The 25,761-nt window shown below is 40.8% G+C and overlaps 1 protein-coding gene across 1 annotated transcript in view; it reads left to right on the plus strand.

The window, feature by feature from the left end:
- Positions 1–25,761, plus strand: part of ADCY5 (adenylate cyclase 5) — a 187,065-nt gene that overhangs the window by 98,196 nt on the left and 63,108 nt on the right. Inside the window, 3 exon segments of the mRNA XM_015868778.2 lie at positions 9,336–9,408; positions 9,411–9,484; positions 14,524–14,645. Of these exon segments, the coding sequence (XP_015724264.1) occupies positions 9,336–9,408; positions 9,411–9,484; positions 14,524–14,645 (269 nt within the window).

The following is a 25,761-nucleotide window of genomic DNA, read 5'->3' on the forward strand; positions in this document are numbered from 1 at the left end:
TCTCCAAATGATACAAGTGGTGATTTGCGAAAGGGTTACCAGGCAAAACTAACTGCACAGGTGCTGTGTTCTTGGAAATGAAAAATGTTAATGCAAAACCATGTCTAAATAGCTGTGCTGTGGTGCAGCAGATGCCACCGATGACAGGGAGAGGAGACTGCAAACTAATTTGTTCATGATCATTATTGTGCACTTCAGGAAAAGGAAGGGTCTCTTTGGGATATATTAAGAAAGGTATCATATGTAATATGAAACAAGCAAATATGGCAATTAGATGCCATTTAAACTTCAGTCCTATCATTACATCAGCTTTTGTATACTGTATTTAAGAGGTGAACAGGGAATGAACTACACAGACCATGGGATTTCTTCAGTTCTTTGCTGTCACATTACAAAATATTTTGAAATTAAAAAAAAGCCAAAAAGTCTTTCCTATTTTTTTCTCTATTTCTTCCTCGAATTAGGTTACTTTAAATCTTCCCAATTCACTTTTCAAAGTCCATTTCTGTGGTGTGCAGTATCCTCTTGGGGAGGTCAATATGACATTAGGGCTATTTTAAGTTCACCTCAGAAAACTTATTCAGCTGCATAATCTCTGGTAATAATCTTTGGGAGAATAAAAGGACATGCTCAAATACAGATTCAGAATTTTCCACTAGCTAAAGGAATTTGGATTTCTTTTCTTCATATCCTGCCCAGTTCTCAACAGACACAGCTTATTTCATTTGTCTGAATTCAAAGACTCTCCCAACTTGTGCATCTCCATTGCAGTGAGGTTGATTTGTTTATTTCAGTTAAGCGTTTGAATTTTTCAGTATCATAGTACCAATATTTTCACTATATTCTTTGCAAACGACAGCAAGAAAGGTTTACAGTCTTAACGTAAGCAGCCTCTGGCTACAGCATATCCCAGTTCAAGAATCCAGCTGTTTGCCATTTGGTAATGCTTAAGGAAATCAGCGATACGGTCTTGTGGTATGGGACTTGAAGAATGTATTCAGTACATATGCTTTGAAAGTACATCTTGAAATTTTTTCCTTCAGATGTCACAAAACAATTTAAAACATGTCTTGCACTGTGAAAAGTACATCTAGTAGCAAAGGAGCGCCACGTTGTTGGAGCTATGAGACAATAATGAGGTTTATCTTGATTTACTTAGGAATATTCATTCGGCGTGATCCTGGAGTTGTGAGGTTGTGTGTTTGTGTGTGCATTTGGCAACATGAGAAGAAAACCCATACTAGTGAGAGTTATGGTAAAAAGAAGGCCAAATAAAAGACAGTGAGAGTGGAGTATGGTGCAGGTCTAAAGGCAGATGTAAGAGGGGCTGGATATAATGAGATAACTGGCCAAATTGTGTTGTGTGATTTGTATTGCAAACAGAGCTAGTTGTAACCAATGTTGTTAGATTGTCATGCGTTTCTTTTATAAGCTATTCTGAAGAGTCTTTGGAGCTTCCCTCTAAAATCTGTTGTTTTACTGTAGACTTTTGACAGCCTTCAAGCTGTCCATTGTGCTCAGTCAAAATTTGGTTGAGGATTTGCCTGCTAACAGTTTTCTGCAGTGCTGGATGTCAGTCCTTTCAAAGCTCAGTAAGCACAACTGCTTATGCAGCCAGGCAGTAAGATACAGCAATGAATCTCAACTTCAGTGTTCCACTCTCTCCAATCTTCTGTTTCTTCCACACAAACAAGCAAAACCAACCAGATTCACCTTCACCCTGAAAACATGATCTCAAGTGCCTGGGAAATAATGACTTTTGTATTTTACAGGCCATATTTAGGGCACTCATTTCTTCCTGCTGAGTAGCTGGCAAATGTTGTGTTTTCCCAGATAAATAAGACTTTCATGTAACTGGATAAATATTTTTGTTTTCCCAGTGACTGGGAGGTGAAGTCTGGTGCTTAAATGACCGTGGAAGATAAGTGGTGATGCACTGCCCATGTCTGAATATAGGGCTCCTAGAGGCATTCCCAGAAGCACTAAGGAATGGGGTATATGAGTATTTTTTCTCGTAGTCATTAGAAACAGCCATAGGTCTTGCAAAAGATACTTCTCTGTGAATTCTGTTTGCTAGCAGCTTGCAGGCTGATTGGCAAGACAGAGCACCCTCCAGAGGGTGAAGGGGGCAAGCAGTGGCACTTGGAGGTGACTGAAGAACTGGGATGTCAAAGGATGGGCTGCAGAGGTCTCGTGGTGGATATGTTGTAGGAAAGTACCATGTACAAAAAACAGGTGCGTTCCTAGGATGGGTCCAACTCATTGTCAGGTACGAGTCATGCACTGTAAGAACAGGAGCTTTCATCCACTTCTGGGACCTCATAGAGATGTTCCGAATGTTTGAAGTCCACTCTGAAGAGCAAATCTTCTTCCCTGGGATGTTGTTCCTAGTGCAAAGCAGTGCTTCTTCCCCACTGGAATGTGCCACAACATAGAGGATCTCTGCTGGCATCATGGCAGAGTTCCAGGGAAACAGCCCCAGAAATACCCCTTTTAGCAGGTACTAGACCTGGTCAGGACAGTATATTCTTTTCCTTGATAACCAAAGGATTTTTTTGTTTTTAAAGGCAGCAATGAATGAGTAGAATTTATCAGTTTGATGTATAAATGTTTCCTCTTGAGCTGCTTACTAAAAATACGTCTGTTTGTAATATTTTGTTCTTTAATTGGGATTAATTTTTTTAGTTGTAAAAACAAACCATAAATACAATCTTTTATGTTTCTGTATTCTGTGTGGCAACGAGAGCATCAGTAGGAAGGAGCGTGTGGCAGGTTTGAGATTACAGCAGCCAGTTAAATGAATGGAAATCTTGTTGAGCAGGGTGTGAGATTAAAACTGAGACATTTTGCTTTCATCTGAGAGAATGGAAAACTATCAAAATCTAAATTTTTTTTATTCCTTATGAGGTGTGTAATGTATTGAGACTTTACCTGCAGGTATGCATGTAAAACGTGATTTAGATATTAATGTTTTATTCTAAAAAAAAGGCCGTGAGGCAAGAAAATTGTTTGTCCTTCCCCTGGGAGAAGAATGTCACATATTGGGGTTGGAAAGGTGAGATGGTCGTGAAAATATACAGAATGAAAGGCTGCAGTGTCACGTTTCTATTGACTTGAATTCTTGAGCAGAGATATTCATATGTGGCATGGAGGTTCTTTCAGTGATCTTAGGCATGGTACCACTAATTTGCCCTCAAGAAGTAACTTCATGCTGGTTATAGAGTCTAGTTGAAAGGCTGAAGTAGACAACTTCTACTGCTTACTGGCTTCCCAAATGGAAGAAAATTTGGGGGTGGGGGCTAGGGGGAAGGCTTTGGAAATATTTTTACAAAGAATTTTTTGTTGTTCTCAACTCTGAGTAGTTCTGCCAATTGAGAGCATTGCTCTTCAATAAATTCTGCTGCTTTGGGGATCATTAAATTGCTTTAAGGCTTAGGGAAGAGTTCAGATTTTCCAAGCTGGCTTCTTTAGTGCTGCTTATGCTTAAAGTGTGCTTAGAGAAGTCTGGAGATGGTGGCCATGGTCTGTCTTCTGTTCTGCTTTATATCCAAGTGAGCGCTGCACAGATGTACCGGAACACAGGAAGGGCAGATTTGTTCTGAGACTTCACGTCAGAGTTACTTTTTCTTATTGCTGTTATTTTGAGAATTCAATAAAAATATTTGTCACTTTTAACCGTAAGAATTCCTCCTGACTTCTTCTTCACTACTTCTTTACTGGCCAAACACAGAGGAGGACCACATGACGGCTTAATTATCTCTCCAACGTAATCTGCAGGTTCTCTCTTTCTTAATACTCTGCTAGTTGTAGATTTGGGAAACAAAAGATGTTTGTTGTATATACAGCCTCAGATGCGTGAGTAATTTGATCTCGGAGCCAGCTGATGTTGTCTTTCATTTTGATTATCATTATGCCTTTGGCTCTGTACTTGCTCCTTTGTTTTTCTTTTTTTTGAAATATTAGAGTAGAAAGAAGTGATACAGAGTTATTAAGCTGTTTAGTGCTTTAAAATAGCGTCATAACAGGGTTGTTTTGGTTTTTTTTTCATACTTGCTTCTTAGTTTTTGAACTTTCAGAATTTATCCATGCTTCCATTCTGAATTACACGCATAGGTGCTATAGAAATAGATAGAGCTTTTGTTTGCCACCCATTTTTTGTTCTTATGTTCTGTTACAGGTAAGAATTAAAGATTTTATAACCTTTCTTTTTTGTGTGTGATTAAAAAACAAAAGGAACTGCCAAAAGTGAATCTAATTCCAGCCCCTACCATTAGTAGTTGATCCAATTTGTCAACTCAGTATACAACCACTGTAAAAAGTAGTCTAGAAACTGAGTTGTTCTCTGTTTTTAATCTAGCTGTTGTACCAATAATTGAGCGAACATAAGATTTCCTATTGCGTGAGTACTGTGAGAGGTGGAAAGCAGAGGCAGGGCAGAGAAAAACTCCATAAAGATGGGATACACAATTTTTACAGTTTCCTCTTGATTGTTTGCTGTGACATTTTGATCCCCATGAATGGTGCTTTCCTTCTTTGTGACACTTACACTATCTGACACTAAAAGTTCAAAACATGAGTGTTTGCAAAGTGGGACTTTGTGATAATGTCAAAATGTTTTGATGTAAATGAAAAATAAATAAAAACATATTGCTGAAATGCATTATAAGCTATCACAAAATGACCCAGCATTGTGAGCTCAGAAAAGAAATAACTCTGAACCTCTGCAAGATCAGTTGACCAAAGCAGAGTGACCTGGTAGAGAGGAAATTGGAAAGGAGTCAAAAGCTGTGAGTATTACAAGAATTTATATTATTCAAAGAAATTTGGCCCATCTTTTCATGGTAGTAATCAGCCTTGTTAGACCTGGCAGGGAGGGGAAAGGAAGTAACAAGATTTGTCTTGGTGCTCTCTCTCTTAATTATGTTTGGAGTAGTAGCTGGTGTTTGAAGAATAACAGACTACAAGGATATTAAGGAGAAACATGGTAATATTGATTCAAGCTGGTATTTCTTTCTGCTGGAAAGCTCTCCCTGATCACTGAACCATCAGAGTTCCTCCTCAGCCTTGTCTGAAATGCCCAAAATGTTAATTTTGTAACAACAAAGCCAGGCCAGATTTAGCTCTCAATTTTGATTTTGTAATAGCAGGTTTTCATAACTCCTAGAACACATGTAACTGAACTGCTTCCATTTCTCCTTTCTTTTTTCTTTCTTCAGTCACTGAGGGAAAAATATAGAAAGCAGTTTCTTGCAAGGTGTTCAACAAAAGCATTGCGGTGCTCCAAATCCAAGTGACAAGAAATGGTCTTGTCTGTTCTGTTGACTGAGATTGACCAATCTATAATTTCAGTGGAAGGAAGAAGTTGTGCCGGTTGTTTGAAGAGCCCTCCTAGTGCGCAGCTTTTTGTTAGGTGCTGAATTGCCTTTAAACATCTCTGCCTCAGTAACGTCAGAATAATAGCACTTCTCTGCCACACGCAAATGCTGTAGGAGTAAACATACCCGTTTATGAAACATTCAAATGTGATTTTACTGCAGGCTCATTTAATAGCTTATCTAGGAGTTATGCGTAAGTGAAATAGTCTTTTTTAAACTATTATTTTCCAGAATTAGGAGGGCAAGAATCTTCTCAGACCATAGCTAGGCAGGGGAAGGAATTCAACTCTGAAATAGACAACTGTATTTTCCCATTGCCTTGAACAGCTCTTCAAAACAGACTGTCTGAAGTAGTTGCAATAATATCTTTCTACTTTTCAGGCAATGGAACTTAAAGATTCAGGTTTTCAATATCTACATCATCTCTTTCCTTCTGGGACTGAAGCTGGTTACCATAGCAAAATGGCGAGGAAGCCAATAAGCTAGTGGTACCATTTGGCAAACAGGGTACAAATTCATTTTATTAAGACAATGGACTGTGAAAAAAAAAAAAAAAAAATGAGGTTTGATGATATTTTCTTTTTCTGCTTTAATATGGTTTAAAATACTTGTGAAGAAAATGCTTGTGAATGCATACTGAACGAAATGATCTTGCCTCTGCGTTACTGCAGATAGTAGGAGCTTCGGTTTTATACCTCTTGAAGGTCTTTGATACTCTTAATATTACACTCCAGTTTCCCTCCCTGTGGTTCAGAGTGTTGCAAAGATGCCATGCGGCTTCTAATTCACAGAATACAAACAGGTATCTGTTTCTTTCCACTTAAAAATTATGTTGCAGTGTAGTTTTTAGACAAAACACGGTCATCTGAGTCTGTCTTCTAAATTAGTCTGCAAAGTCCCTTGGGTTTGTGTAGAATGACATCAGTGAAACCTTAAAAGTCGGGTTGCTTTTTTGTTTTACACGCCTTATGAATAATGTCATGTTTGATAGTGTTTTTCACTCTGCATTGACGGAGTTGATCTTTGTGCATAATCACATGCCTTTAGCTGTGCTTCTTGGTATCCAAGGGCTACTTCAGGGCAATGATGTCTTCATGATTGTTCCCTCTGGGGGCTATTTGTTGCCGCTGAGGTCTACCCATAGAATGCCTGCTGTCAGGTCTGAGGTGTCGCCTGTACTTGGTGCAAGAGTTGAGTCACTGTTTTGGGAAGTTTGCTTTGGGGGTTGCACTGACTGTAAGTGAAATAAACGAGGCCTTGGTTTCTTGGGGTTAAAAAAGAAAGCTGAGTATTTACAATCCTAGAATCCTTGGAGTTGGAAGGAACCTTTAAAGGTCATGTAGCCCAGGTCCCCTGCAATGAACAGGGATGTTCACAGCTAGATCAGGTTGCCCAGTGCCTGATCGAGCCTGGCCTTGAACGTCAGCAGGGATGAGGCATCAACCACATCTCTGGGCATCTTATTCCAGTGCCTCACCACCCTCACTGTAGAAGATCTTTTCCTTATATCCAAACTAAATCTATGCTGTTATTCTATCGCAACAGACCCTGCTAAAGAATCTGTCCCTTTCTTCCCCACAGTTCCCCTTTAGATATCGAAGGGCCTCTATCAGGTCACCTTGGAGCCTTATCTTCTCCAGGCTGATGATTTCCTGAAAATCATCTCTGCCCTTGTCTTTTTCCATCCCAAATACATCCTGCATACTTATGCTGTTTTATGTGTTCTGACAAAGCCTTTGTTTACTGTAAAATTAAATAGCTCCAGTTGAGAGGGTTGGGGAGTCCTGCTGTAATCCAGCTGTGCAAATAATGCTGTTTAGTGTTAACCTGTTTGAACTGCTAGTAACCATCTTGAACTTGTTGAAGTGTTGTTCACAGACTGCTAGTAATGCAGCCATACAGCAGGAATCTGAGTAACTCTCAGGAAAGTCCTTTTTCTGTTCCATTTTTAAACTGTTTCTTTATATTATGAATACCGGTGTTTTTTATACTTGGAGAGGGATTTTTCATCCTTCAAATCCTGCCTTTCTGCTCATTAGCAGGAAAACCTATTGGATGCCCATGGGAGGCAGCAGTAGGTTGGGGTACCTGGCAACTGGCTGATGTCTGATCAACTTCAAGAAGAGATGAAGAACATTGGACCTGCCTTGGAAATTGCTGAGTGAGAATATAATAGCAAGGGTTTGTAAATGTGTGAATTTAGGATCAGGGCTTGTTGCATGTTCATGTGTATGAACTGCACCTTAGCCCTATCTCTGTCCTATGTGAGGACACTTAAGGTAAAGGGAGTGATCTGCAGGCGATGAGAAAGACTTTCCTCCTTGAAAACCAGTTATCTGCGGGTAGATCTTACTGGTGTTGATGATAACCACCCACGGGTATCTATAACCTGCAAGTCGTTGTATTTTAGCATAGCACAAAAGCGTGGGAACTTTCTGCAGGGACGCAGCCCAAAATGCAGCAGGATACAGGAGCTTTGTGTGTTGCCACCTACTGGCAGTCATCTGCAGAGAGAAGTCCCTCAGCTGATTGTAGCTCAATGTATCGCTTAATTTTGAGCTGAAAGACCAATTTTTCCTGCCTAAATCTTGTTTCGGATCAGAGTTGTTAATAGAACAATTTCCAATGTCTTCATCGCTTGTGTGTAGTCAGGGTGTTTGAGTAATCCCAGCAGACTTTCTATTACTCTCAGGGATGCTGGTGGGTGATACGGGAGGGGCTCCTCTCCTCTCTGGTTTGGGGAGTCCTGAGCATCCACTGCCAGCTTGGGGCCCGAGCGATGCCCATAAGGATGCTGCCTTTCAGAGCATGGACCTTTGTTTTCAGTGAAGGGACCACTCTGGAAAGTACTAGCAACAAAGGCAAAGGGCGTATTTGAGCTATATTTGCTCTATAGGGAATAGAATAAAGGTCTCTGTTTTAATTTAAGAGTCCTGTAAGTCTGAGAGTCTTTCTCCCCTAAAAGAGATGAGAGGAGTTTTGAATAAGTATCAGGACAGGGAGATACAGTACAGTTTGTGCAACTCTCCAGAAGTTACATTTTTACCTCTGTCAAGGGAAAATATTTATACGATACTGTCAGAAGTAGTTTTGAACACTATACATGAACCAAATGCCAGCAGTGGACGTGTTTTATTTTTTCCTTTTTATTAAAAAATGGTTAGGAAATAAGAGTTGCGACACTAGTTTGCAGCAAAAGTTATGTGACTGTTTTATTACAAAACATAATCCATGTGGAAGCAGAGGAGTGATGTTGCTTTTCCTTTAGATGTATCCAGCCCAAATATATGTCAGACTTAATAACCTTTTCTGTGGCCACATTCATAGAAATGTAGAAAATGTAAATTTTTTTTTAACCTACTGACATACATTTTTGAGATGAACTACATAAAGAAAGGATTGCTCTTAAACACTGTGAATGCCAGCATTTTCCCTTCACTATTTTAAGCACTGTTTTAAAATAGCAGTTATATATATCTTTGGTGTGTTTTCAAGCCAGATATGTAAACGCAAATGTGGAAATATTTGCGTTCATCTGTCTGCACGAGGCTTAGCTGACTTGTAGCTGACGGAGTAATGGTGCATTTTTAGGTGCATTTTTGTCACAGTAGTTCCAAGGTTTGGATTACCAAAGGTAGGACCATAGCATTGCTAGTGTGTGTGTGTATGTGTGTATATATATATGTGTGTGTGTGTGTGTATACATACTTTTTTTTTTTTTAACAAGGAAAGTTACACACTTTGCTAAGAACATATATTTGAGGCCATATATAGAAGGCTTATATTTGAAAACTAGAGAAGTGAAATAAATTGGAATTAAGAGCTTAAGGTTTACCCAGGGCTTGGATCAAAGAGGTGTGGAATGGGCTGAGTTCTGGCTGCTGCTCTGTTACTAATGGCAGGTTTCCAAAGTGTAATCAAGTATTTTTCTCTTTGTTTTTTTTTCCCCTTTTGTTGCAGCTGGTCTCCAATGTTCTCATCTTCTCCTGTACAAACATTGTAGGCGTGTGTACCCACTACCCAGCAGAGGTGTCCCAAGACAGGCTTTCCAGGAGACCAGGGAATGCATACAAGCCAGGCTGCATTCTCAAAGGGAAAACCAGCAGCAGGTAAGAACAACAGTGGGAAATAAAAGATGGAACTGCTGAAATGCAATTAGCATGCAAATTGTTCCTCTAGGATTGCATTTGTAGGCCTCTTGCTTTATGACTGATACAAGCAAGAGGAGGCTGGTAGGGAAGGGCAGGATTTTTAAAGGCTTGAAAGAGAACTCAGGGAGCGTTTCTTCCCCAATGCACTGAACAATTTGTCCGCAGACATCAACAAATCCTGTGGTCTCTTCTCCAGGGATGAAAATCACATAGTATGCAGAGAGTGCATGACTTTTTTGTACCCATGGAAGCCACGTGTTGGATGTAGATGCAGCACACAGGCTTCAGATGTAACCTCTTTGTGAGACCAAAGTGTGGTGTGCTTATCAGCAAAGCCACAGCCTACAGGCAAGGTGGGTTGTAGAGAAAAAATGTAGAAATTGTCTCATAGAGCATATTGACCCTCGATTCCTCCGAAGAGGGTCCACTTCTTTCCTTACTTGAAGTTTACATCCTGTTTGTACACCTCTGCGCACCACAAAAGCCTCAAGTGAACTGTATTTAACTGAGAAGTAAGATCCATCACCAACTCCAGTGTTCATTTTCTATAAAAAGGTCCGTGGCTGCTAGCAAACAGCCTTATTGTCAGGGGTGCTAACCACGTCTGCTCCTTTTGGACCAGCGTAGCTGTTCCTTTGCTAATAGACATCTCTATCCTGAAGTAGATTTGTCCATCTGATAGTAGTCTGTTCAGTCCAACTTGAGATGAATCATAAAATCAGGCTTCCATCCCTCGGGAGACATCTTGGAGCTTGGTTGTGGGTCAAGAGAATGAATCGAGTGGAGCATCTTTGCGTTTCTGTGGCAACATGGCTTAATTTTCCCTTATGTCTCATCCCATCTGCATCTTTGGGTCTGTCTTTTGGCAGTGTTTTATGAGCTTCCTCTGGCTAGACATAGTAGCTGTTTAACCGTACTGTTGAATAGCATGTACATGTGCTTTATTTTGAGAATATGAATATGAAAAACACATTCACAATCAAAGCTTCTTTTTCCTTGTAATGTAGTTTCAGAAAGATGAAATGAGTGGACTCCTTTGGCACCTCAAGATGGAGGAAAGGATTAGCCCAGGGGAATACCCATTTTATTTATTGATTACAGCTCTGTTCCGCCTGCTGAGAGGCTGCCTTTGCAGCATGTCTCAAATGCATGTGCCATTCTGGGGATAGGAGCTTCTGTGTCAGAAGTAATTCTCAAAAGAAAAGCCTTGAGAAATGCCTAGCTTCAGGCCTTTTTTCTTCCCTGCCCCCAGAAGGTGCTATACCATGCAGAAGAAAGCCAGAACATAAAACAAAAAAACACAGGTCAAAGCCAGTCACTTAGATGTGCCCTCCGGTACTTCCAGCAGGAGCTGTGGATCCTGGCAGCTGGGGACTCCTAATAACATTACTTGCTGCCACAGCCTGCCCTGACATTGATTTCCAGCTTCATTTCAGATGCTTTTCCATGCATAATGCATTGAGGTAGTCTTAAGGTGACAGCAGATGCAAATAAATGTCAGTTCAGCCCGCATCTGTGAGAGCCTGTCTCCAAACAAGTGCAGTCTCCAAACAAGGAATGGCACTGCCCAGCGCTGTTAGACTCATCTGCCTGTTTCAGAAGACCTGATGATGCCCCTGTGTGCTGTTGTCTGTTAAAGGCGGCATATTATCTCTATGAAAGGGCTGTAAATTTTTCATCATTAAGTTTCTGCCAGTACCCAAAATTAGAAATAAAAAATAAACAGAAATCCAGGGTGTCCCATCCAAGATAGACACTTTTCATGCTTTCATTATCTCAGATAGCCTAGAGCAGAGCTGTAACTCTGCCTTGCCCAGAATAAAATAATCTTGGATTAAAAAAAAACCCATCCTTAATAATCTGCAAATACTTCAGATTTGAGTAGAAGAGTAGCTGTCAGAAGCGCACAGTTTTACTTCTAGCATTGTTTGGTTTTTATGTGTGGGAAATCATTCTTCTTTTCATCTCTGCATCACTTAGCCCATACTGAATAGTCAGTGTTGCTAAACCTGAGGACAAATGGTCAGACATGAGACACTAAGTATTTGTTGATGCCTCGAGGTTGTCTTGGGGGAGTACAGCATACATAGTTTAAATTCCTATGCAGTGTAGAGTCATTGTGCAGATGTGTGTACTATATATACACCCACATATACGTACATCCACATGTGCTTATGTATATAGATCTGTATTGTACTCTTTCATCTGAGCCTATTCTAGAGACTCCTTCTCCTCAGTATGCATTTCTTTAATGTATAATTCAGTAGAACCATAGTGGAATCATATTCTGAAGTGAGAATTATATATGAATTTGCTCTTGCTTTTATTATCAGGTCAGACTGATGCCTTGTTATGCTTGTAAGACAGCAGTCCCAGCCAGAGTGGGATCACTTGTGCCAGAGTGATTTTACATTGAGGACTGTACTGTGTTCTAGTCATAATACCAACATGCAAATTGTGCTCTAGTGAAGACTTTAATTTCATCCTTCCAATTGAAATAAAGGGATTTTTATTTGTTTTGAAGGCCTTTATGATGGCTTTACTCAAGCACTTGTGACAGCCTCCTCTTGGTAGTTTCAGAGGTTAATTTCAGTGATCCTGACATTCCCAGCGTAGGGAATGAAGGTAATGTCCAGCTCAGTAATGTAGCTCAGTCTCCTAGTTAACTCCTATATGGAAGATAGCTCCTGTTGCATGCAGTCATTTCATTTGTTAAGTTTTATTCCCACTCAGAGAGGTGTTAGTTTCCTAGAGATCCTGAATGTGTTGAAAACATTGGTGGTTTTATCTGGCAAGTGCCTGTGGTGTCAGGAGGAGCAGGGCTGGGGGTTCTCCTGCAAAAGTTAGCCAGAAATGTGTGAAAAATCCCCTGGAGCATTAGCTGAGAAATTCACTCCCCGTGTCCCTGTTTTGCAAGCAATTAAAAAAAAATAGATCCTTCCACTCTGCTGCACCCACAGGGAATGTTCCAACCCGGGGTGCCCCTGAACTCTCCTAGTAAGCTCTGAGTTATTTAAAGGATGCACATGTAGAATAACAACTTTCACACATTTGAGGGATGCCAATTATCATATGCAAATGACAGCAGCACATACCCTAGTTACTCTGGTAAACATTCAAAATGTGTTGTGTTTTGCTCTGGAGGAGTACGCTAATAGCTGGCAGAAGCCTGAGGACACGTGCATGATTCATCATCTTTTATATATATAAAATTTGATGTGTGAATGGTAGTGCATGCATTGTGTTAGTGGAGGTGAGAGTGCTTTACAAAACAAGTATCTTATCAGGACTGCTGCAGTTCGGAGCTGGGGAGGCAGACATCCCTCTAACACATCTCCTGTGTTATTGCTACTTCCTCAGGGTTGGAGGTGAGAATCGGTTTCTTTAAGGTACATGTTGTAGGGGGGGAAATGTAAGTACTGGGCAGTGTCTCAGCCTATAATATGTCTTAGTGCATGCTGAACACACACCCAGCAAATTCATCTCCTTTTGGTTCCCTCACAGTTTCTCTCCCTCCCTAGAGGAAGAATAAATGGGGGGGGGGGGAATAAAAACAAACAACAAACACCCAAAAAAATAGAAATTAGAAACCAGAAACCAAGATGTGTTTATAACTGAAGTGCGGGCAAGAGGTTTGGTGACGTGAGTAATTAGTGCAGGAATGCTGACCCCTCTGAGTCAGGGCTGCAGCTTTAGCCTTACTGTTTGCTGTGCTGTTGAGAATTAATGAGCTGTTAGATAGGGTTAGGCACCTTCGTTTATTCTACGTGGTCTGTGTCATCTGGAAGGAAGGCCATTTTTCTTCCCTCTGCTCACTGCAGGGGAATAAAATAGGAGAGTGTGGTTTCAGCTGTTACAGAGCACTGCCTGCCAGTTGGGCTGTGCCGGAGCTGGGAGAGATGCTCACCACCTTCTCCAACCATGGTTAAAACTCTCCCATTCAGGAGCAGGGTGTGAGTGGGAATCAAATTAAATAAAGAGAGTGAATGGTATGGGCAGAATTAATCAGGTGAAATCCCCGAAATACACAAACACATCCCTAGGATGCTTATTACCTGCGGGTGTAAATTCTACAGCTTTTACATAAAATTGCTACCAAATTTAGAATAATAGCAAGTGCTGCTGGCTTTTGTGTGAGTTTTTAGGAAAGTTACCCGAAAGTAATCGTTTTGTCATGCAACTAATTTTTTGCCTGGCATACAAAACTATATCTGGAACAGCTCATAAAATGGTATTATGAAAGTCACACTAAAGCTATTATCAGTAAATAAAAGTGCAATTGAGTTGTTCCAAGTGAAGGTGGAGAGCAGTGAAGTGCTGATGACAGAAGGTGGTTATTGGAAGCACTCTTGTGTGGGAGTGAGTGGTTGTATGGGTCTTAATTCAACTGGGCACTGATGGTGGTTTTAAGTGTAGAGGTGTAGCGCTGTATTGGATAGTTGGCCTAACTTCTCATGCTCCCTTTATTGGGGCATTCCTATTGACTTGTTACCTGCTAAGAACAGGTTTATGTCTGCTCAGGGGAGTGTGCTCAGATGATTAGATAGTGGAAGAAAGGATTTTAAGTGGTGCCTGAGGGTGCTGGGGTGCGAGTCCTGGGGTGCTTTGGGAAAGAGGACTTCATGGTGGCATGGAGAGATTGTGTGGAAGGTCAGATGGTGTCGTGTAGCAGGGTCCTTCAAGGAATGTGCAAGTGTAATTTCTGAATGCATGGATCTTTCATTTGCAAGAACTGGCAACTGATAATCCCAGGCCCAATGCACCTGGGATGAAGAATAGTAATTTCTGCTCTCAAATATTGAATTATTGTTTTAGGGTCAGGACAGAATTGCAGATACCTTAACAGGGGATCAGCTGCTGGGTTTGTAGATATGGTTCCACTTGGTTGTCATCATCACCCCCAAACTGGTGACTTCATTCCACCCCAGTGCAGAGCAAAGTGTGTTTGTTAACTGGGCAGCAGGTGCTTTAATTGCTTCATCTGTCTGACTCCACAGGAGCGTCTCCTGCTCTCTGTACTTCCTCGACATGTTGCCATGGAGATGAAAGCTGACATTAATGCCAAGCAGGAAGATATGATGTTTCATAAGATCTACATCCAGAAGCATGACAATGTCAGGTAAGAAGAACAGCCTGCCTCCCAGCTGCTGGGGAGGATGGACTCTCCCAGTGCTTGGCACCTGTGGCCCAGGAATGAAGATGTCAGCAGCACATCATCCAGAATAAGTGTAAAAGCAGTTTGGGGTGTCACCAGTTGACTCTGTAAGTTTGTTTATAGGACAGGAGAAGAAATTGCCACATGTTGTCAGTATCTTCCTTTGAGAAGCAGCTTTAACTAAACTTAACTTCCTTTTTTTTTTTTTTTTTTTTTTTTTCCTTTTCCCTGGACTGTGTCTGTGTTGCTTTGAGAATGTGGAATATTTCATTATTTTTTTGGCAGTAACAAACGCCCTTCTGATAAGTCACGAAGGGATGCAAGTTAAAGGTGGATGCCACCTTCCATGAGATGAATTGCAGAGCCCAACTAGGGTCCAAGACCCTTGGACCAGTCCCTGCCAGCTGGTAATTTCAAGCAGCATGTCCATTTGTGACAGCCCTTGGCACCTGCTCAGCCACCAGTCAGCCACACAGTGCTGTGTCTTGGCTTACGTGGATGAGCAGAAGAGCTTCTGCATGTCACCAGGTTCCCTGTGTCCACTCCCCAAGGAAGAGGGACTGAAGTCATAACGTAGTTGCTGGATATCTTTATGGGCTGCAGTTAAAAGTAAAGTTTAACCTAATCTTAACACATTTCCGCTACTGTAGTCTCTTTGGGAATGACTTCTGTGTCTGTCAGGCCAGATCCTGACACTGTTTAACAGCTCTGTAAGTACTTCTTCTGAGAATGGGGCTGGGAACAGACAGCTTTCCTCCTTGCTCCCTCCATCACCCCTTTAAATAAGTGGCTTTCCTGTAAACTGCTTGTGTAACATACTCTCTTATATAGCTTTAAGTATGTTGATTAATTATATTTTCCAATACTTAGTAGAAGTAAAAGTGGATTTATTGCATCTTTTATATACTGTGCCTGCATAATCTCTAATAGGTTATGAAAATCAAATTAAACTTATGAAGATTCTGAAGGCTACAGCAAGTTGAGATTTCCTTAGTATTGGGGGTGGAGTGGAAAGGTAACAGACAAATGGAAAATCGAGAAGGGATTGCTTGCTGTGGAATCTGGTATGAAACTCATGGAAACTGGGGCAAGGCTGCACTGGTGCTTGGGTCAACTTCTGTTTTCTCTTTTGTCGTTTTGGTTGTGGCTGGGCAAGCTTGTAAAGATCCTCTAGCAGTATTGAAGGCAAAAATGTCATCGGCTGTTAAATTCTTGAAATGGTATGATATAATATGCTATAATAATGAAACATATAAGAATATAATTATGATGATAAAGGTGAGGGGAATAGTCTTCCCAGAGGGACCACAGTGTAGTATGTGTTGCAGCAGAAGATGTTTTCTGTCTTTACATCCAGTTTTTTTCATTATTACCCTTAGCTTGTTCCAGTAGGTATGTCAATTTCTTTTGATATTTGTCATTTGTGAATTTTTGTAATGAAAAAATTACTTTTTTGAATTTGAATGTCAGCTTGACATTCAAATTGAACGTGAGTCATTGGATATGACATGAGTCTAATCAGTATGGTATTCCATTCTTTTACATTTGTTTCCATATGTCTTTATTTGCAGGTCTAAAAGTCATTCAGCACATTTAAACCCTAGTAAAAATCGTTATCTGTTTTGGATGATGCTTCTTTAAAATCTTGTTTTAATTATATCACTAAATAAGCAAAACCAAATTAATATTAAACTAATAAATTAACAAATGCGAAGCAAGCTCAGTATTCAACACACGTTTCTTCCCTCCTTTCTCTCTTTCACTTTGCCAGGTAACAGCTTCATGTAGCTTTTACCCACGTGTACTGAGAGCAAAGTGAAGGTAACTTAGGAACATCTCATCTTCTTATGCTTTTGGGAAATGAAAAACTAAGTATGAATATTGAAAAAGGAAACATGATTTGGTACAAATGACTCATTTCACACTAGGAGTTCAGTGTGGAGCTTTTGCTCTTGCCTGGGTGCTCTGAAATCACCCCTGGTGGAAATTACTGTGAATGGTTCTGAAACATTTATGTACACCTGGAAACACAGTGGTGGCAGGGGGTAGTGCCTCGACAATGTGGATTAATGAATTGGCTGAGGAAAAGCAAGTGCACACATTACTTATGGGGAAATGCTCCAGGGGAGGCTTTTGACATTAGAACGCTCCAAGTAATTTTGTTTTGTTTTTGTCACTGCTCAAAAATGTCATAGGATCTGAGTTTTTATGAGCTAGAGGTTATTGTGTCAAGGCAATTGAGAGGCATGTTAAGGGTGCTGTGCCCAGCCATTGAATCTAGCTTCCTGTTGCTGATTTATGAGCAGAAACATTTCCTCCATGGTTTGCAGAGGTGGGAAGGTCTGTGTGTATGTGTGCAGAGGCACGTGTTTCCCTCCACCTGCGGCCATAGGCAATGGTTGTCTTTTCCCACTCTCCCGCATTAGTTGAAAAAGCAGATTGTCAATGAAAGGTGAGGCATCTGCCCAGGGAACATGTGGCTGCCCCATCCCCGGGGACATTCAAGGCCAAGTTGTGTGGTACCCTGGGCAGCCTGAGCTGGTGCCTGATTTAGTGGTTGGCAACCTTGCTTGTGGTAGAGGGTTGAAACTAGATGACCTTTGAGGTCATTCCAACCCAAGCAGCTCTATGATTCTATGTCTAATGAATGGGAACTTTTGTGCACCATTAAGACTGCTGTTGTAATACCTTGACCATTTTAACGGCTCTTCAAGATACTCACAGATTTCCCCATCAGTATGGAGGCCACAGCTCCAGAGGCCCAAGAGCAGAGCCCTGCTCCTGCTTTGGTATTTTGAGCGAGAGAAGGGGTTTGCAACATTCCTTATCAGAGAAGATTAAATATTCTAATTTTCAGGAATGATTGGGCCTGGGCATTTGGGACCACCTCAAATTTCAATTAAAAAATGAACCCAAACCGATCTACCAGCAGAAAATTGTATGCTAAAATTATGTGAAATTGCTGTGTGTTTTTGCTGCATTTCTATTTTAAATGTGGAGTCTTTAAATGTCCAGTTCCGCTGTGATATTTTTGGTTTGTGATATTGTAAAACATACTTTTTTTCTTTTCCTTAAAAACAAAACAAAACAAAACAAAAAATGCCAAACAAACAAAGAAACCCAATGACCACCACCCAGCATCAAACAATGTAGAAAGATCTTTCCCAGCTGCCCTGAGTAGGTCTGTAAAACACAGTCATGATCCTTTAATAAGGGCATTTCTGCCACAATATTGCTTACTGTGTTAGATTTATCTCAGGGGTCAGTTTATCTCTGCGGGGGGAAAGGTGATGTTTTTAAGTCTCTCTGACCTGAATGGATAAAAGCAAACCTTTTTAGAACCTACCTTATCAGGACTTCCTGTGAATGAGTTCATAATCTCCTGCTTATTGTTATGGAAAGTAAAATTCAGAGACTAATTTATCCACAATGAAAATATAATTTCCTGTCATTTTTTGGCAGCAAAATTTGTTTCAAGATTATGTTCTTCTGAAAAAATAAGGGTGATGATGGAACTAAGATGAAGGTTTGGTATTAATACTCTATTTTGAGATGCAAATGAACAAAACCTTTGAACGGGGAATGAAACCATTCCCCATCCTGATTTATTGAATGAGAATTAACTTTGACAAACAGAGAACGGTAGAGCATGACGTGACCTTTCCCACATATGTGTGTTAAATATAAAGTCTATTGTCAAGTGAAATCAGGAAAGGAGTTCCCAAGACCGTGCAAGTAATTCTGGGCAAACAACAAGATGAATTATGTAAGTAAAGCAGTTTACTTTATCATGAATGAGATTAGGTCTGATAGACAAACCCTAAAATACCCACAGATAATACTGTTTACTGAAATGCTTCCTAGGCGGAATTTAAAATGTTTTACATTTACTATTTATAGTCTTTCTCTGCAGAGATAGTGGCTTTAATGTTATCTAGGTTTGGCCAAATATAGTAATCTCTATGCTGTAAAAGGAGACTTGAAGTCCTCCGTGAAGGGATAAAGGTTGGCTTTGTCATTGGAATTCCTTTGATGAACTGTTTTAAGGAGTTTATTTTAGGGCCAACATCCAAGCGTTGTGAAAGTGACAGTTTCCTCTTTTTGGTCCTTTGCATAATTCTTATGAATCATGTACTCGACAACATTAACCTGATCTCAGAGTTTTCTAAGCATCTTGAGAACTCCAACTAAACTATTCACAGAAATGAAACAGACTATTTGCTTTCAGCATTGTAATTAACCATTTTTAACTAGTTGTCTTGCTGACACTAGTTTTCTGATCTCATAACATTCTAACAACAAAAATGTCTCCTTAAAATGGCTGAACAATTGCACTTTGGCTGAGTATCAGAGTGTTCAATCCAGCCGTTTCAACTTAAACTCTTCACCTTATAGGCTTTGTGGTGCTTAATTAGTTGCTTACAAAGGGAATTAAACTCTTGGACTGCAAGTTGCTATCTAATCGTGTGTTATGTTTTCAAAAGTTTCAACTAAAAAAACCCAATTTTCTCATTCTTTTCACTGTTCCTGTACATAGGATGTCCAGTCTTAATATTTCTTGGAGTTACAATAGTTATCAATATAAATAGCAGTGCAAGGCTGAGCTCTGATTGCAGCTCATAGGAGAGCTCCCAGAACAGAGCTGTAATGGGGTGGACCAGTTGAAAGCAGTGCACTGCTTAATGGTGTATTTTGGTTCGTGAGTACATGCATGGGGCTTCATCTTCCAACTTGCTAACAGCAAAATGCCTCCTGGACTGCTAAATGCATTTATAATGAGACATATTCTCTCTAGTCTGGGTCAGACAATAGACAGTTTTGCCAGTTGGCTGATTTTCTTCAGGAGCTTGTCTGGTTTCTGGTTTGTGCTTTTTTTCCATGAGAAGTTACTGATGCTAAGCAGAAACCAGTTTAATTTTACCATCTTCAATAAATAAAACTATATTAAGGGAACATATAAATTTGTGAGTGTTCTTCTCTGGATTTTTTCAAAAATTTCCCAAATAATTTCTTGTATCATTCAAAGCTTTAATTTCTATGGAAAGCCATGTTGCTAGGGAAAAGCAGCACCAATAACTCTTACAACAGACTCATGGAATGGCTTAGGTTGGATAGAACCATCTAGTTATAACCATCTGCCATGGGCTGGTTGCTTCCCACCAGGTCAGGCTGCCCAGGGCCCCATCCAACCTGGCCTTGAGCACCTCTGGGGATGGGGCACCCACAGCTCCAATGGGCAGCCTACAGCAGCATCTCACAACTCTGTAAGTAAAGATTTTTCTCCTAACATCCAACCTAAATCTCACCTCTTTTAGTGTAAAAGCAATTCCTTATTGTTCTGTCACTGTCAGACTGTGTAAAAAGTCAGTTCTTCCCCTGCTTATAAGCTCCTCTCAAGTACTGGAAGGCTGCAGTGAGGACTCCCCAGATTATTCTCTTCTCCAAGCTAAACAAGACCAGCTCCCTCAGCCTGTATTCAAAGGAAGGATGCTCCAGTTCTTTGATCACTTTCGTGGCCCTCCTCTGGACTTGCTCTGACAGCTCCACAGCTTTTCTGATTTGGAGGCCTGAAATGCATTCATGGCTGGGTTCAATTGGTTCCAACTATCAAGTTAACAAGACCTCTGCCTGCTTTTCTTCGTTCCAGGCCTATGCTCATATGCAGCAGTAAGTTATTTTTGGAGGTAGATGGAGGAGAACTGTGTGGGTTTCATGTGGGTGAAGGCGTCCTCCGCGTTAAATTGCCATCATTCTGGTTGAGGTTGTAGGCTGAGAAAAGGGAGTAGGAGGGAAGCGATCAGTCTTTCCCCAAGTGGCAGCAGGGAATTCTACTTCTTCAGGAACTCTTCTGTTTCCCTGTCAGGAACCAGCTTCTGGGTGCTTCACCTGTTTAGGGGTAATGTGAGCTTTTTGATCTTCCAGAAAGTTTAGTGATTTATTTTTCTTTTTAAAGATAGTAATTTTTAGGAAACAGCTAAGCAGGTTTCACCCATAGGTGATGGTTAATTACATTGTGCTTAACGCTCATTTATCAGCTCTACTTAAAATATTTGTTGTTTTTGAGTGGGCAATCAGTGCCTTTTGGAGACAAGTGTTTAAGCTGGATCCAGTGTGTAAAGGGATTTGTTTTTTGCAGCCTTTGTTACATCTGAGCTTGATATTGAAGCTGTGCACTAAGTTTAGATGTTGATACTTTATGATGCAATTCAGCTAACTGTCACTCTCTTTTCAATACGTGTCAGTGATTCAGTCTCGAAATTTTTAATTTATAGAATAGAGCAGGTTTATCTGCTTATTGATTCTGCCTATTTGTGTGCGTGCTCAGCACCCTCTTGGAAGAACAAACGCATGCTAACTTGTTTAAGCATTCCTCTGACTGTCTGCAGGTTTTTCTCTTTGAACTGGGAATACACTGTGATCTTCATCTCTGCTGGGAACTCCCAGTCCCTTCTGGGGCATGAGAGAGTCTTGTACCCTCCATAGAACAAAACAGATAAATAACAGGTTGCAGGGCACCCTGCTGGCTGCATTACTTAAAACGCGTGTGTTGTAATAAAGACAACAGCCCAAAAATGCAGCGCGCCAGGTGACTGCAGATCTGTAGCCACCAGCAAGCCATCAGCAATTAGGAAGAGCCTGTGATGTATAATTCACACTCAAGGGTCTGTGAAGTTCACAGGGTGATGGATTGAAGAGTGTTAGATGTTTTAATGATGAAATGCTGTGAATAGTAATTTGGAGAGAATAATGAAGGTGCCTGCAGAAGTTTACAGAGCAGAATTTTAACTCATCAAGGTTATTTGGTTTCTAGAAATAATTTACTTTTAAAAAGTCAGATCTCACTGCTGATTGGCCTGATTGATAGTAAAGGCAATTGCATTAAATGCATAGTTAAAAAAAAATTATTCAACTAATCTACTATCAGTCTTCTCTATTCTACAGTAATCTTAAGGGAGGGGAAAACAAAGTTATTTCTTATCAGAACTTTATAAAGTCTTACTTTTAAAAACTTGGTTAACTTAATCAATTACTGTGTCATGTAGTTAACATGCAAAGTGGTTTTAAGAACACTGAGCTTATATAATAACATTTGAAGAGGTTCTTGTTAAAATCATCCTACCTTTTTGCTTCCTCCATAGACTATAATGACTGAAAAGCAAAATCAGTTAAACTACTTTATTCTGTAAGGCACTGAACTTGGCACAACTATTTAAAGCACCCATTTACAGAGGCTGTAGAACAGGGGAACAGTTACTTGGTGGGGATGGATTAACTTGTCTTAACTGTATTTAAATCCCTCAACAACATATGATAATATGCGCATCTGTTCTCACTGATGTGTATATAACTTGTACACTGGATAAATGATGAAGAACCAGAACTGAAACCAGTTAGTAGAGTGGAGAGGTCTGGTATCCTGTGATTTGAGTTAGAGCTTTGCTCCCTTGAAGCTATGTCCTCCAGTTGCTGAAAATCATAGTGTACGTTTCAAACTTCTTTTCCATTAATTCTGCTTGAAAATGAGAGGTTGAAAAAGCTGGAAACAGGCTGGAACTGGCTATGTAGGAACTAGTCTAGGAACAGGTTGCTTCAGACAGAGAGCTGAGCAGAAATAAGCAACCATAGGGCTGCACAGAACAGCAAAGGAGGAAAAAGATCAGGGATTAAATGAATGTCAGCATGCATGCCACTGGCAGAATATGAACCATAGAAATGTGCGTGTGAACTCTCCTCGATCAGTGATTTGTTTTTAAAAGCCAACAAAAAAAGAGAAAGATGTGTATTTTCTTTCCTTTTACCGTGGCCAGCAGAAACCTTTGGTGTTGCTACATTCTCACCTAGCCTTGTGTGGCAGAGAATATCATAGTACATGGCTGGTGACACAGATGGGTGACCACAGCTTTGTTCTATTGCAAGATCATCCAGAAATCCCTTTCTTCCTCTTTAGCTGCTGGAATTACAGCTTGCCCTCCCACGTGAAGGGGAAGGTGTGAGGCAGCTGGTAATTTTGTCTGAATAGTGATGCTGACAGTCTGCTGATCCACCAAGACAGCTCACTTGGTTTTTGTTGTTATTGTTTTGGGTGGTTCCTTTGGTGTTTTTAGCTTTGTGGAGAATTCTTACAGATTCTGATAATGCATTGACACCATTTCACACTCGTTGTAGGGAATGCTTTGCTAATAGGATGTTACTGGGACAACTCTCCTCCTGACAGCCACTAAATTTCAGTTGTCTCCAAGGCCTGGCAGACTCATACATCGGTGTATGCAGCAGCAAGTTGGAGAGAGGCTTTGTAATTGTTCTGGAGTGTGAAGGAGATGAGAGATGCGTGTTGTGTTGCTGGTGGGGTATTCATGTAGTGGTGAGGCAAAAGTTACAGGAAAGCCCAAAAAGCCTTGGAAAGTAAATTCAGCAATTGTTAGTAATGGCTTGAGGAAAGGAGATAAAAGAATGGAGAAGGGCACCATACCAAGGTAGACAGTGGGTTGCCATAGCAGTTCTGATGGAGAGTCTCCAGCCTGAGGAACATGCACACCAAGGTGCTGCTGCTTTCTGCAGGGTGTGCTTCCAAAGAACAAGCTAGCAAGAATCAGCTTGCACAACAGAGCAAACAAAGCTTTGGCTTCTGCTCCCTTGAACTCGAGCATTTCTAGTTACAGATCAGACTTCAGCAGGAGCCAAATGGTGATCCATACAAGTATAATTATTCTGTTTCATTTGGAGTCTTTTGTTCTGGTTCATATTCAAAACTATTGTAAATTAGTTTATAGGATTTATTTTATTTGCAGGCAAGAGAAAAAGGCTTTTTGAGTTAATAGTTCTACTTTGTTTTAATTAAAAAGTAGAAAGAAACCATGTCTCCTGTACATTTCTTTCTTAAGAATCTTCCCTGACGCAGAGCAGCAGCCCCCCAAGTCGCAGTTTAGGATGACAGGTCCAGTGCAGGGACAAGTTTGTATTGGAGAGTACCAATAGTAAGTGATGTTCTCTTCAGAAGATAAAAGCATTCTTTGTCATTTTCAGCTGCAAACAATAAAATGTTGTTACGGAAATTAGAAGTGATTACAAATTTCTTACAAAGCCTGAAATTGCAGCTGTGACTTTCCTGCTGAGCTTTTCCTTGGAAGTATATAGTGGGGGAAGGAGTAAGCCGAAAACGATGTGTTCTCTGAAAGTCTATAGAGAACTGGAATAAGAAAAGGAAAAATAATGCTGGAGGACAGCTGTGCAGAACTGATGCTGTGGGAATTCTGACGGGATTTGGGATTCTGAGATCAACATAGGGAGGTGACAGCATTTCTTCACCCATTGCAAAACAACATGCAGTGAGAATCATCCCGGCTACACTTCTGTAATACAGAAGCCCAGATAACACCAACTTCGTAAGCATGTATTAGATCACTGCATGTCACTGGTTTATTTAAGTGATTATTTTTTTTGCACTTTCCCTCATGTCTTCTAAGTTTTGTTGTGTGTGTTTTTTGTGGGTTTTTTTTTCCTGCAGATTCAAGGATCGTTTTTAGCGAAAGATCATAAAAGCTGTATTTTGTTGGTCTGTCTTGAATCCCACTGTCCTATGTCACAGGGAGTACTGAAATCAGCAGTGCAGAGAGTGGTGCCTCTGCCTCTAATTATTCCAAGTGTTATATACATAATGAGCAGCTGCAGCACAAGGTCCAGAGGACACCCCTGTTCCCAATCCAAAATAGCCTGTTGTCCAGCTCATGCTACATTCAGGCAGGGAGAAAATCAGAGCTGTGTGTTCTTACTTCTTGCAGGCAGGGGGGTCGTAACAGTTTCCTCTCTCCAGTCATTTATTTATAGTGGGTTCTTGCAGAGTGTTGATGGATGCAGGCTGTGAGTTGCTGTGTTGTCCTCTGTTCCTTAAAGGTGTGACTGACTGATGTGGGGTTTTAGCTGGCTGCAATATGGGATCCCAGCAAAGATTTGGCAAGAGCTGTCTCACAGGCAGTGCAGATGTGGTGGGGATGTTCCTAAATGTGGGACACCATCATTTTGTGCTGTAGTTCCTGACTTTGCCTGAGCCCCAGCTGAATTTCTTAGTAAAAAATGAAAAGGAAAGGAAGACAACAGTAAACTGTGTTGTAAGACGCTATCATGAGGCTCAAACTGAAGCAAGAATTGATTGGTGGGGTCTTCCAGACCCCCTGATCCTTCATTAACCACAGGGTTATGGAGCAAGAAGGGGGGAGCAGAGCCCAGCGTGATCCTGAGGGCAGTTTGCTTTCACATTTGACCACTGTTAACTTTTGTCTGTTCTGTTTGTGAGGGCTCTGTTGACTGGCTGCTGTCAGCAGGATTTTTTTCAGTTGCATAAGGACTGGGAAAACAGTCTCTGTCTGACTCTGTCACAGTGAATGGCTTTTAAGTTAAGCCGTGGCTGCAGTTATTGTGCTCTAGCTGTGACACTATAAATAAAGTTATTAACAGCAATATGTAAATGGGTTTCTATTTTTGTCCCCTGTATTGTTTGCAAAATCTAGGGCAGTTATTCAGTAAGAATCATCTGCTGTTTAGCACTGAGCCTACCAGCATTCGATGCTGTGTGGGCTGCTGCTTTTTCTTCTTTTTTTTTCCCCCCCTCCCTTTCTTTCTTTGCTCTGGCTTTTAGAATCCAGCCCCTTTGCAAGTTTGTTTATTGTGGTACATAAGAAATAGAGTAGCTATGCTAAGCATTTTCAGGCTTCCGGAGAGTGACTCGATACTTAAGAATAGAGAATCATCTCTTGATATCTGAACTATAGGAGCATTAAAAACAGCTCCAACAACATCAAATACCACAGCTGCTGTTTGCCTTCTTTGTGTGTCCTGCAAATTCCAGTTTGTTCAGAAATCCGTGTTTCCTTCCACTCCGTTCCCATGGCTCTGCTAGGCCAGGTAAGTGGGGACTGCTGCAGGAAGGCATGGATACATTGTTGTCCAAACATTGCCCTACTGTCATGGCTACTCCTGTCTGGAAGGGTAAATTACACTAATCCAAGGCATCTGTTTAGAAACCTGAATGCATCTGTGCTAGGGACAGCAGCTGTATTGCTGCGATGGCTAGCAGATACACTGC

The sequence above is a fragment of the Coturnix japonica genome, chromosome 7, assembly GCF_001577835.2.
Source record: "Coturnix japonica isolate 7356 chromosome 7, Coturnix japonica 2.1, whole genome shotgun sequence".
Taxonomy (NCBI): Eukaryota; Metazoa; Chordata; class Aves; order Galliformes; family Phasianidae; genus Coturnix; species Coturnix japonica.